Below are 13,300 nucleotides of genomic sequence, written 5' to 3'. Positions count from 1 at the left end.
TATCACGAGGGGTTTGTATCACGAGGGGTTCGTATCACAAGGTACCACTGTATTTTATGTTTGAATAATTACAACTGCAAACAAGCATTCAGACATTATAATAGATTTAGGAGAAAAAAACCATGTTTTTGTGAGGCAGTATTTTAGGGTTTCCTCTTTTGCAAGTAATTTCACTTATATTCAGATGCAACATGTTTCTTGTAAAAGAATAGTGGGTGTTCCTCTTGAAACGCTCACAAAAACAACACAGAAGTGTATTCACCATCTTTAAATGAAAGGCAATGTTTGTGTTCCTTTCTCAACTGAACACCTTTCTATATGAACCAAGCAGGTGTGTGTGTCAAACTGAGGTAAATGTTTGCATTTGAATAGAATACTGGGGAAATACAGAGAGGTTTATTGTACACCTTGTTGGTCTTAAGTCTTAACCATTTTTTTTCTTTCCTTATTCTTCTTTAGTGGAAACTTTTGTCCATCTAGTCACTCATGATAAACCCAACCTGCCCATTTTGACAGGTCCTTGTGTATTTTTCCTGGAGATATTTGTTTTGCTATTACCTCAGAGAAGCAGTGAATAGTCACTGGGCTGGTTGTACTAGTCTGCATAACTTATCTGGCACCTTGTTCTTTTATCAAATCCAATCTTTAAAAGGCATTTCAATGTGAAAGAAAGGAAGCCATGACATTCAGTGCAGGGGTAGAACTTCTGTAATTTTCTGAGAAGAAAAATGTTTCCTTTGTTCCCCCAACACCTTATCTGACATTCTTGTTAGATTCCAGCCTGAAGAAAAGACACAAATTCCTATGGCCTTTGTCAGTTTACAGTTGTTTTCACTTTCTTGATTTATCCTAAATATTTACTTTTCGCATGTGTTTTGTTTTCATTCCTTTGCTAAGTGTTTGGTGAAGAACAATTGCTACAGCACAAAGACACCCTAGAAATATACATTTGTATGGATATATTTATTTATTTTTATTTATTTATTTTGTCCAATATACAATGAGGGTTTTAGTGGGTATATATCAATATACACATAGTAAAATACATGATGAAGATTATAGAGGAGATACTCATAGTAAAATATATCTAAGAAATAATAGAAAAGAAGATATAGGAATAGAACATATCAATGAAAGAATAGAAGAAGAGACATAGGAATAGAAGAAAGGTATAGGAGATATAGGAGAGCAATAGGACAGGGGACGGAAGGCACTCTAGTGCACTTGTACTCGCTTGTATACTTATACAGTATACTTATAGTTGCCATAATTTGATTTGCTGTTACCTTTAACATTGTTTGTGCCAGTCTATAGCTAGTGTTATTGTTGTCATTAATTTAAGTGGAATTTGAGTACCAACAAATGCTTTTCTTTTCTTTTTTTTAAAAATATAATCTTTATTAAATGGGGGAAGAGAATATGGAAAACAAAAGGACTATTTAGACATTGGTACAAATGTGTGTGGTTTTAAAGTATGCAATTTTAAAATAGTATACTTATTTACAAATGCTTTTCTAAGTGTGATTTTATATGCTTAACTAATGTCTTGTATTTAGATTCCTCCGATTGTAATAAATATACATTTGATCTTAGAATAAAATGAATTGGAATGGCCTTCAAGGTCTTCTAGTCCAACCCCCTAATCAATTAATAATAATAATAATAATAATAATAATAATAATAATAATAATAATAATAATGTCAGTACAACACAGCAAACAAGATCACTCTGCTGGATTTCGTATTTCATCACCAGTCGGGCGCTTCCCAAGCACCTAGGACTGCATGATGTAGCGGCGAATTATGTTTGCCGATCCCAGTAAAGCGGCCTTTTGCAATTGACAGATGGAGATTTTGTCAATTCCGATGGTTTTCAAATGTCCGCTGAGATCCTTTGGTACTGCGCCCAGCGTGCCAAGTACCACTGGGACCACTTTCACTGGCTTATGCCAGAGTCGTTGCAGCTCAATTTTTAGATCTTCGTATTTCACTAATTTCTCTAGCTGCTTCTCCTCAATTCTGCTGTCTCCTGGGATTGCAATGTCGATGATCCATACTTTCTTTTTCTCCACGATTACAATGTCTGGTGTGTTATGCTTCAGAATTCGGTCAGTCGGAAGTCGGAAGTCCCATATTATTATTATTATTATTATTATTATTATTATTATTATTATTATTATTATTATTATTATTATTATTTAGATTTGTATGCTGCCCCTCTCCAAAGACTCGGGGCGGCTCATAACATAGCAGGACAATCCATACCATTTTAGATAAGTGATTCTAAAGACTCTTCTTAAAAATATCCAGTGATGGAGTGCCAACAATTTCTGGAGGCAAGTTGTTCCACTGGTTAATTGTCTTCATTTTTAGGAAGTTTCTCTTAATTCCAGGTTGCTTCTTTCTTTGATTCGTTTCCAACCATAACAGTCCCCTTGAAAAAAGATTTGCAGGTTGGAAGTACTTCTAAATTCATATTTGACCCTGGAAGCTCTTTTAAGAGATTAAAGTCTCTAATTGTTTTTGTCCTTGTTAGGATGATGATGATGATAATAATAATAATATTGACAAAATTGAACGGGTCCAAAGACGGGCTACAAGAATGGTGGAAGGTCTTAAGCATAAAACGTATCAGGAAAGACTTCATGAACTCAATCTGTATAGTCTGGAGGACAGAAGGGAAAGGGGGGACATGATCGAAACATTTAAATATATTAAAGGGTTAAATAAGGTCCAGGAGGGAAGTGTTTTTAATAGGAAAGTGAACACAAGAACAAGGGGACACAATCTGAAGTTAGTTGGGGGAAAGATCAAAAGCAACGTGAGGAAATATTATTTCACCGAAAGAGTAGTAGATCCTTGGAACAAACTTCCAGCAGACGTGGTTGGTAAATCCACAGTAACTGAATTTAAACATGCCTGGGATAAACATATATCCATCCTAAGATAAAACACAGGAAATAGTATAAGGGCACACTAGATGGACCATGAGGTCTTTTTCTGCCGTCAGTCTTCTATGTTGTTAATAATAATAATAATAATAATAATAATAATAATAATAATAATAATAATAATAATAATATTAGATTTGTGTGCCGCCCCTCTCTGAAGACTCGGGGCGGCTCACAACAATAGTGAACAATATATAACAAATCCAGTAATTAAAAACTCTGTCTTATCATATAAAAATAACCACACAGCGCAATCATACCATACGTAAATCTTATTAGCAAGGGGATATATCAGTAACCCCATGCCTGGTGACATAGGTGAGTTTTCAGAGACAATACCATATAGCTAATTCTGTCCAATGTGATATGAGGTATGGGATTGTGTTTGAAAGTTCAACTGGAAAGATGAATAGATGCAAAGGTGTTAGTATACATTCATTACTGGGAAAGTACTAAATTTTCTTTCCAGTACAGATGAATTGGCAGAATTTTGCATATTTAGCTTTATATGGGTTGGTTCCTGGATATCCAAACCTGGTTTTTTCAAATTGTTCCATAGAGTCACTAGAACAGGAGGGAGAAAAACTTCATTCACTGTCCATATTCTATTACTAGAACTTTGCTTTTTTTTTCCCAGTTAGCAGCTTTCCATAATTCAAAAAAACCCTTTGAAAACCCCTGAACTAAATAATATATTGTCATGTACAATGCTGTCTGTATCTTTTCCTCTATGTTTTCATTTCTTTTCTGGAGACACAACACTTTATTCTCTATTATTTTGAAAGTGATGGCAATAGCTAGCAGTCAGGAAAAGGCCACACCAAAACTTGAGCTTTCTCTGCCAAATGCCTCTTTTTGTTCCAAAAGATCTTTAATCTGCCAGACTCAGCATCGTTTTCAAGCTGCTTTTATTGTTCTATTTATTATTATTTTTCTACATACCGTTTCTAATCCAAGTATTCAATTTGATGTAAACTACCTTGAAAAACATGGTTCTATGGAAAGGCTTTGTTATGTGTTGCCTTAATTCATAAGTATATTGTGGGAACAATGTACAGTACAAATAGTCCTCAAATTACAAAACAGTTCATTTAGTGACTGTCCGAAGTTATAGTGCCATTGAAAAAAAGTGATTTAGGATCATTTTTCACACTTATGACCATTGCAGCATCACTCATGGTCATGTAATCAAAATTCAGATGCTTGGCACCTGACTTACATTATGATGGTTGCGATGTCCTGACATCATGTGGTCCACTTTTGCGACTTCTGACAAGCAGTCAGAGGTGAAGACTGATTTACTGACTAGCTATGTTATTAACTGCAGTGATTCATTTAACAAAAGTAGCAAGAAAGGCGGTAAAATGGGGCAATACGCACTTAACCAATGTCTCACTTAACAATAGAAATTTAGAAGAATAGAATAGAATAGAATAGAAGCAGACGCGATTGGTAAATCCACAGTAACTGAATTTAAACATGCCTGGGATAAACATATATCCATCCAAAGATATAATACAGGAAATAATATAAGGACAGACTAGATGGACCACGAGGTCTTTTTCTGCCATCAAACTTCTATGTTTCTATAAAATAGAATTGAATAGAATTCTTTATTGGCCAAGTATGATTGGACACACAAGGAATTTGTCTTGGTGCATATGCTCTCAGTGTACATAAAAGAAAAAGATACATTTGTCAAAAATCGTGGTACAATACTTAATGGTTGTCAGAGGGGTGAAACAAGCAATGAAGAAACAATTAATATTAATAAAAATCTTAGGATACAAGCAAAAAGTTGCAGTCATACAGTCCTAAGTGGGAGGAAAAGGAAGATAGGAATGATGAGAAAAAACTAGTAGAAATAGAAGTGCAGACTTAGTAAAAAGTTTGACAGTGTTGAGGGAATTATTTGTTTAGCAGAGTGATGGCGTTTAGGAAAAAACTGTTCTTGTGTCTAGTTGTCTTGGTGTGCAGTGCTCTGTAGCGACGTTTTGAGGGTAGGAGTTGAAACAGTTTATGTCCAGGATGCAAGGGATCAGTACATTTTTTTCACAGCCCTCTTTTTAATTCGTGCAGTATACAAGTCCTTAGTGGAAGGCAGATTGGCAGTAATTGCTTTTTCTACAGTTCTGATTATCCTCTGAAGTCTGTGTCTGTCTTGTTGGGTTGCAGAACCAAACCAGACATTTATAGAGGTGCAGATGACAGACTCAATGATTCCTCTGTATTTTGGACTTAATTGGGGTCGTAAGTTGAGGACTACCTATATATGCAAACGTGTATAATGGATTTATCTTTAAAAACTTTTTGGTATTAATCTATTTCATATTTTGTTTAATATATTTTTCTGCTGATTGTACCAAATTGATTCATTATGTATTTGTTAATTTGCAAAAGTGGATGTTTTCAAAAATGGAACTTTTAAGATGAATTCTTTCTCTCTCTCTCTCTCTCTCTCTCTCTCTCTCTCTCTCTCTCTCTCTCTCTCTCTCTCTCTCTTTCATGCTATTTCTCAGGAGAAACCACTACAACTGTTGCACCATTTGTTCCGGGAGGGGTTAGTGATGGACAGTGGCACTCCGTCCAAGTGCAGTATTATAACAAGGTAAAGAATGCTCTTTTAGTGAGATTCTTTATAAACTCAATGGATTGGATCATTTACTCTGTTAACTTAAACCAAGGCAGTCTTTATAGCTGAAAGCCATGAACGAATGGAAAATGCATTTTTAAAAATACTGCAGTAGGTTAATTGGTTATATTCATAATGATGAATGTGTATCTTTGAATCATTTGAAACTATTCTTCACAAAGTAATGTAAAGGAAGTGTCCCCAGTCCCCAATCCAGGGACTGGTAGCATTCCAGAAACTGGGCCACACAAACAAGCGAAGACCCATGCTTGGGTGGAAAGATGACAATAAATGGACGATAAAAAATTGGTGCAGATATATGGTGGACCACATTCACTATGAAATTATGGAAATTAGACTACATAATTATAATGAAGAGAAATTAGCAGCAACAATGAGGCGGTGGGAGAAGGTCAAAAATTATATATTAACAACATCAGTAAGCGATGCAAATGTAAGAAATAAAATTCAATCACTTTATAAAGAATGAACAATGTAACCCAGAGATGAAGTAAATGAAGGATACAAAATTGAATCTTCCCGGGTGAAGGGAATTTTTATTTTTCTGTTTGGTGATGGTACACTTTATGCTTTATGTGTTTTTTTTTCTAAATTTTTTAAAAAATCAATAAAAATTATATATTAAAACAAAAACAAAAACAAAAAAAACAAGCGAAAACCCATCCACGGAATTCAGGCAGCATGCAAACCCTCCGGTCTGTAGAAAATCATCTCTCCATGGAACTGGGCCCTGGTGCCCAAAAGGTTGGGGGCTGTTGACGTAAAATAGGGGTGTCAAACTCAATTTCACTGAGAGCCGCATCAAGGTTGTGTTTGACCTTGGAGGGAGGGTTGGAGTGTGTGGCCAGGGTAGGCGTATTGAGGTTGACATCACTCGTGTCAGGGTTCCTGTGGCGGCCCAAGTGCTTTGCTAGCGAAAATGCGCTACTGAGCTCAAGGTTGAATAACTGTTGCCACTAAAAATTGAAATTATAAAAAAAATAATTATCATTGTAAAGTAATTGGTTCTACCAAAGCCCTAAGATTTATAAACATAACCAGTAGCGGATTGTATTGTATTGTATTTATTAGATTTGTATACCGCCCCTCTCCGAAGACTCGGGGCGGCTAACAACAATAAAAAAGACAATGTGAACAAATCTAATATTAAAAATAATCTAAAAAAACCCAATTTAAAGAACCAATCATACAAACAAGCATACCATGTATAAATTCTATAAGCCTAGGGGGAAGGGAAAATTTCAATTCCCCCATGCCTGATGACAGAGGTGGGTTTTAAGGAGCTTGCGAAAGGCAAGGAGGGTGGGGGCAACTCTGATATCTGGGGGGAGCTGGTTCCAGAGGGTCGGGGTCGCCACAGAGAAGGCTCTTTTCCTGGGTCCCGCCAAATGACATTGCTATTGGTTGCTATTGGTATGGATAAGGACACCGCACTGGTGGTAAAAATTGAGCTACCCGCGCAGTTTTGTGTACCTGTCGTGCACGCATGTGCACATCCGAGCGAGATTTTTGCTTTTGCACATGCCGAAATCTCACGAGGGTGCGTGTGCGAGATTTTGGCGATTTTTGTTTGTTTGTGCACATGTGCTGAAGCAAAAAAATTGCCGAAACCTCATGCGCATATGTTGCCTAGTGAGATTTTGCTTTGGCGGGATTACTTTGAAGTTTCAATGTAAACTTGAGAGCTTTCAAATCAGGATTCTTGGAGGATGACCTTTGCCCACAATGTTTGGTATGTTTGTTTTTGTATGTTTTGGGGGGGGGGGAGAAGGAAAATGAATTAATGGTCTGTTAGGACCTTAACCCCGTGGAGGTCGATGGGTAGAAGCATCAATCATTTCAAACAAGATATCTTTATTTTAAAAACAGAAATAAACAAATAAAAGATTGTCTTGAGGGACAACATAATACAGTGATACCTCATCTTACAAACGCCTCGTCATACAAACTTTTCGAGATACAAACCCGGGGTTTAAGATTTTTTTGCCTCTTCTTACAAACTATTTTCACCTTACAAACCCATCGCCGCCGCTGGGATGCCCCGCCTCCGGACTTCCGTTGCCAGCGAAGCACCTGGTTTTGTGCTGCTGGGATTCTCCTGAGGCTCCCCTCCATGGGAAACCCCACCTCCGGACTTCAGTGTTTTTGTGATGTTGCAGGGGAATCCCAGCAGCGCAAAAACGGGTGCTTCACTAGCAACAGAAGTCCGAAGGTGGGGGTTCCCAGCGAGGGGAACCTCAGTGAAATCGCAGCATCGCAAAAACACAGAGGTCCAGAGGTGGGGTTTCGAGGCAAAAGGGGTGAATTTGGGGCTTGCACGCATTAATCGCTTTTCCATTGATTCCTATGGGAAACATTGTTTCGTCTTACAAACTTTTCACCGTAAGAACCTCGTCCTGGAACCAATTAAGTTTGTAAGACAAGGTATCACTGTATATACGTCTTACATCATGGAGATTTAGAAGAGAAGAAGGAAGAATAAGGAAGTGAATTGGCAGGATATTACATCATAAGAGGAGGATCAAATAAGGCACACATAGTTAACTCTTTCATTACTAAATGTCTCTGAGGGGCTGTCATTACACAGCGTTACATGTTTATCATAAAATAATTTGGTGGGGGGGGCGAAATAGAGAGACCTACATTGAAAATAACACTAAATATAGTTCAGGATAATAAGGATGAGCACTCCCCCCCTCCCAAAAAGGCAGAGGGTAACATTTTTATATCATATCATAACAAAACAGTAAATAACTTAATATTCATATCAGAATATTGGGGAACGTGTATTTCTGTTTGTAAATGAATTTGTCATATGAATATCGGAAATGAAAATGTTATTGAAGATTATGATTATGTTAAAATGGAGTTTAATTTCTAAAGTTTCTCACGGCATCGTTGTGGTCAGAATATGTGAGCCTGAGGCTGCCTGCAGCTCATCCTCATAAAGTTAGTCTCTGTTTACTTCTATATGTCATGAGGTCATTGCCTTGGGTTCTTTATGAAAGACATCATTCTTATTCCTTTATCTTTTATTTTAGCATTACTGGGAGAGGTTAGATATTTGCAGCTTGTTTAAGTGCCTACTTAGTCTTTGCCATAAATTTTTTTTTGCGATCTGCCACTTACACCCTTGCATTTTGGTTGTTACAGTTGCATTGCTTTAGTTGAAAAAACATTGATAAAATGACAGATGATAGAGTAATCCATAGTTCTTTTACTGGAGTCATTGGTTCACGTTGGCCAAGAAGCCTGGGAAAAAGCTTATATATCAGCAAAAGTCTGGGTTTCATGGTGTGGTTGTTGGTTTAGAATTTTAAGCAGCTGCCAAAAAGATAACGACTTGACATTGCTCCAGGGTATTCTTTAAAAAGAAAAGTGATCCCACACATTAGTTAAAAATAAAGTTTGCTTCGCTTCAGGATTCCAGGTTCCTTCAAGTCATAAAGCAGTTTTCTAATAAGTGATACCTCATCTTACAAACGCCTCATCATACAAACTTTTCAAGATACAAACCCGGGGTTTAAGATTTTTTTGCCTCTTCTTACAAACTATTTTCACCTCACAAACCCACCGCCGCCGCTGGGATGCCCCGCCTCCAGACTCCCGTTGCCAGCGAAGCACCCGTTTTTGCGCTGCTGTGATTCCCCTGAGGCTCCCCTCCATGGGAAACCGCACCTCTGGACTTCCGTTGCCAGCGAAGCACTTGTTTTTGCGATGCTGGGATTTCCCTGCTGGGATTCCCCTGCAGCACCAGCAAAAACACAGAAGTCCGGAGGTGGGGTTTCCTATGGAGGGGAACCTCAGGGGAATCCCAGCAGCGCAAAAATGGGCGCTTTGGCTGGCAAAAGGGGTGAATTTTGGGCTTGCACACATTAATCGCTTTTCCATAGATTCCTATGGGAAACATTGTTTCATCTTACAAACTTTTCACCTTAAGAACCTCGTCCCAGAATCAATTAAGTTTGTAAGACAAGGTATCACTGTAATACGATTATTTACAGACAAGAAAAATCATTTTGTGTAAGGACAACTGCTTACAAAAACACAAATTCCACCTCTTAGAACTCGGCGAACCAGTTTACTGGTTTAATAATGGCATTGGCATAAGATTTTGCAGGCTGGTTTGCCATCTCAAATCAATAGCTGACTTTTTGCCTTAATTATTCGCTTGTTTAATTTATATTCCACACTTCAATAGGTTCCCAGAACAGTTTCCAAGAAGTTAAAACTACAGTAAATAGATATTTAGAGAATGTAAATAAGAACATTAAAATACCATAGCATGAAAGCAGTGAAAGAACTGAACGGTAAAGATTCCCTTGAGTCAGGAACAAATCTTAATTATAAGGACACACCCATGTAATTTTCTTGGCAGTAATGTGCAGCTGATTTGCCATGGTTGCCTTTTGGGACATTTTTCTGTCTCCCTATCTATTCTACAGCCCTGATATTTTCTGGTGATGTCCTATCGCAGTGATGACGGACCTCTTTTTCCTCGGGTGCCGAAAGTGCAGGTGTGTGGGCTATCGCACATGCGCAAGTGCCTACACCCATAATTCAATTCCTGGGGATGGCAAAACGGCCTTTCCCGCCTCTACAGGAGGCCCTCTGGAGGCCCTGAAACAGCCCATTTCCCAACCTCTGGAGGACCATGTAGGTCCTCCCCATCCGTCCAGAGATTCTCCGGAAGTCGAAAATGCCCTCCCAGAGCCAAAAATCAGCTGGCCGGCATGCACATGGGAGATGAGCTAGGGTAACACCTTGTATGCCAGGAGATATTGGCTCCACGTGCCACCTGTGCCATAGATTCGCCATCACTGTCCTATCCAAATTGAGATTATTGATACTATGATTATACAAGGATATATAACCAATACTAAGGAACCAAAAAGCTCTCTACATGGGGCTACCTTTGAAAAGTGTTCGGAAACTTCAGATCGTGTAGAATGCAGCTGCGAGAGCAATCATGGGCTTCCCAAGGTATTCCCGTGTTACACCAACACTCCGCAGTCTGCATTGGTTGCCGATCAGTTTCCGGTCGCAATTCAAAGTGTTGGTTATGACCTATAAAGCCCTTCATGGCACTGGACCAGATTATCTCAGGGACCGCCTTCTGCTGCACGAATCCCAGCGACCAGTTAGGTCCCACAGAGTAGGCCTTCTCCAGGTCCCGTTGACCAAACAATGTCGTTTGGCGGGCCCCAGGGGAAGAGCCTTCTCTGTGGCGGCCCCGGCCCTCTGGAACCAACTCCCCCCAGAGATTAGAATAGCCCCCACCCTCCTTGGCTTTCGTAAGCTGCTTAAAACCCACCTCTGCCGCCAGGCATGGGGGAACTGAGATACTCTTTCCCCCTAGGCCTTTACAATTTTATGCATGGTATGTCTGCATGTATGCTTGTTTTTTATAATAATGGGTTTTTAACTGTTTTTAGTATTGGATTATTATTATATGCTGTTTTATTATTTTTGTTAGCCGCCCCGAGTTTCCGGAGAGGGGCGGCATACAAATCCAATAAATAAATAAATAAATAAATAATAATAAAGGGCTAAAGCAACCTTTGGCATTTTCTCCGGTGGATGAGAAGACCACATATCATTCTCCTACTGTCCTGGACACTTTTTACAGAGGTCTGATTGAGAGCATTTTAACAAACAGCATCTCTCTCTGTTTTGGTGGCAGCAGTGCTTCAGATAGAAAGTCCATACAGAGAATGGTAAGGACAAGCGAGAAGATTATAGGAAGCTCACTTCCTATTATTCAGGATACTGCTTATAAGCGCTACGTACTTACGAGCTCAAAGCATTGTTAGAGACCCCACACACCCACTTTACTTTCCGTTTCTGTTGCTCCCCTCTGGCAGCAGGTATTTGTAGCGGGACTTGTAGATTCTATAACAGAATCATTTGTTCCCTATGCTATCGATCTGGTAAACTTGCAAGATTCGTTTTTCTGGCCATGTGCATGTATACATATGAACTAGACTATGCTGTTTCTCCGTACCATATAATATTTGTGGGTATATGTGCATTTATTTATTTATTTATTTATTTATCCAGTCAACAAAGCAGTGGAAGTGATGTGCCAGTGCCTGGAGGCTGTTGGGGCCTGGATGGGTGTCAACAGACTCAAACTCAACCCAGACAAGACGGAGTGGCTGTGGGTCTTGCCTCCCAAGGACAATTCCATCTGTCCGTCCATTACCCTGGGGGGGGGACTACTGACCCCCTCAGATCCACAGCTGATATTGGAACATCATCTTTCGGCTGTGGCGAGGAGGGCGTTTACCCAGGTTCGCCTGGTGCACCAGTTGCGGCCCTATTTGGACAGGGAGTCATTGCTCACAGTCGCTCATGCCCTTATCACCTCGAGGTTCAATTACTGCAATGCTCTCTACATGGGGCTACCTTTGAAAAGTGTTCGGAAACTTCAGATCGTGCAGAACGCAGCCGCGAGAGCCATCGTGGGGCTTCCAAGATTCGCCCACGTTTCTTCAACACTCCGTGACTTGCATTGGCTGCTGATCAGTTTCCGGTCACAATTCAAAGTGTTGGTTATGACCTTTAAAGCCCTACATGGCAATGGACCAGATTACCTCCGGAACTGCCTGCTACTGCACGAATCCCAGCGACCAATAAGGTTCCACAGAGTTGGCCTTCTCTGGGTCCCGTCGACTAAACAATGTCGTTTGGCGGGCCCCAGGGGAAGAGCCTTCTCTGTGGCGGCCCCGGCCCTCTGGAACCAACTCCCCCCAGAGATTAGAACTGCCCCCACCCTCCCTGTCTTTTGTAAACTGCTCAAGACTCATTTATACCGCCAGGCATGGGGGAGTTGAGATAGCTCTTCCCCCTAGGCCATTACAAGTTATGCATGGTATGTTTGTGTGTATGTTTGGTTTTATAATAGGGGTTTTTAGTTTTTATTATTGGATTGTACATGTTGTGTTTATTATTGTTGTTAGCCGCCCCGAGTCTGCGGAGAGGGGCGGCATACAAATCCAATAAATTATTATTATTATTATTATTATTATTATTATTATTATTATTTTCTTCTTATTTATTTATTTAGTCACATATATGTGGTATATATTGGAGGTGGTGATCCTTTGAGAGCTGTGTGCGACAAAACTTCATTTTAATGTGTGGCGATTAGTGTACGGTCAAAGAGACAATGAAATTATTCTAAGTCTTAAAGTCCTGGTAGGTGACCTAAATGCTACATTGAAAGGAATTTTTAAAACCGGATAAGTATATTACTTCTCCATTGCATTTCACATTTTGGAGGCCCATAAGATGTATAGGAAATCTGTAGATTCCCCCTAAATGATAGTAGGGTGGAGAAGGATTATATTGAAATAATAGCTTGTGGTATGTAGATAATAAAAAGAAGTACAACTCCTTTTTCTCGATTTAAATAAGAGAAGCCTCATCAGCGCTTAACATCCCATAAGAAGGGAGACATATTTCTGTTGGGTATCATGCCAGAAAATATATAATAAAGGGACTACGTATGTATTTCATATTATGTGTTAACGGTGGCCAGAATTGTATTTGCACAATATTGGAAAGGTGTGGAGAGCCCCACTGATGAGAAGATAGTAAAAAAAATACTATAATTTGCAGGAATGGATAGATTAACACTTGAAATTAAAGAGAAGGAAGATACAGACTTGTCTTACAAACTTAATTGGTTCCA

General features: G+C 39.2%; 1 protein-coding gene across 3 annotated transcripts in view; it reads left to right on the top strand.

The window, feature by feature from the left end:
* Positions 1 to 13,300, top strand: part of CELSR1 (cadherin EGF LAG seven-pass G-type receptor 1) — a 252,181-nt gene that overhangs the window by 106,505 nt on the left and 132,376 nt on the right. For all 3 annotated transcript variants that reach the window (XM_070755356.1, XM_070755355.1, XM_070755358.1), the window contains exon 5: positions 5,471 to 5,559. In XM_070755356.1, the coding sequence (XP_070611457.1) occupies positions 5,471 to 5,559 (89 nt within the window). The remainder of the gene's footprint in view (positions 1 to 5,470; positions 5,560 to 13,300) is intronic.

Source organism: Erythrolamprus reginae, chromosome 6 (genome assembly GCF_031021105.1).
Source record: "Erythrolamprus reginae isolate rEryReg1 chromosome 6, rEryReg1.hap1, whole genome shotgun sequence".
Classification (NCBI taxonomy): Eukaryota; Metazoa; Chordata; class Lepidosauria; order Squamata; family Dipsadidae; genus Erythrolamprus; species Erythrolamprus reginae.
This window is presented reverse-complemented; position numbering and strand designations above follow the sequence as displayed.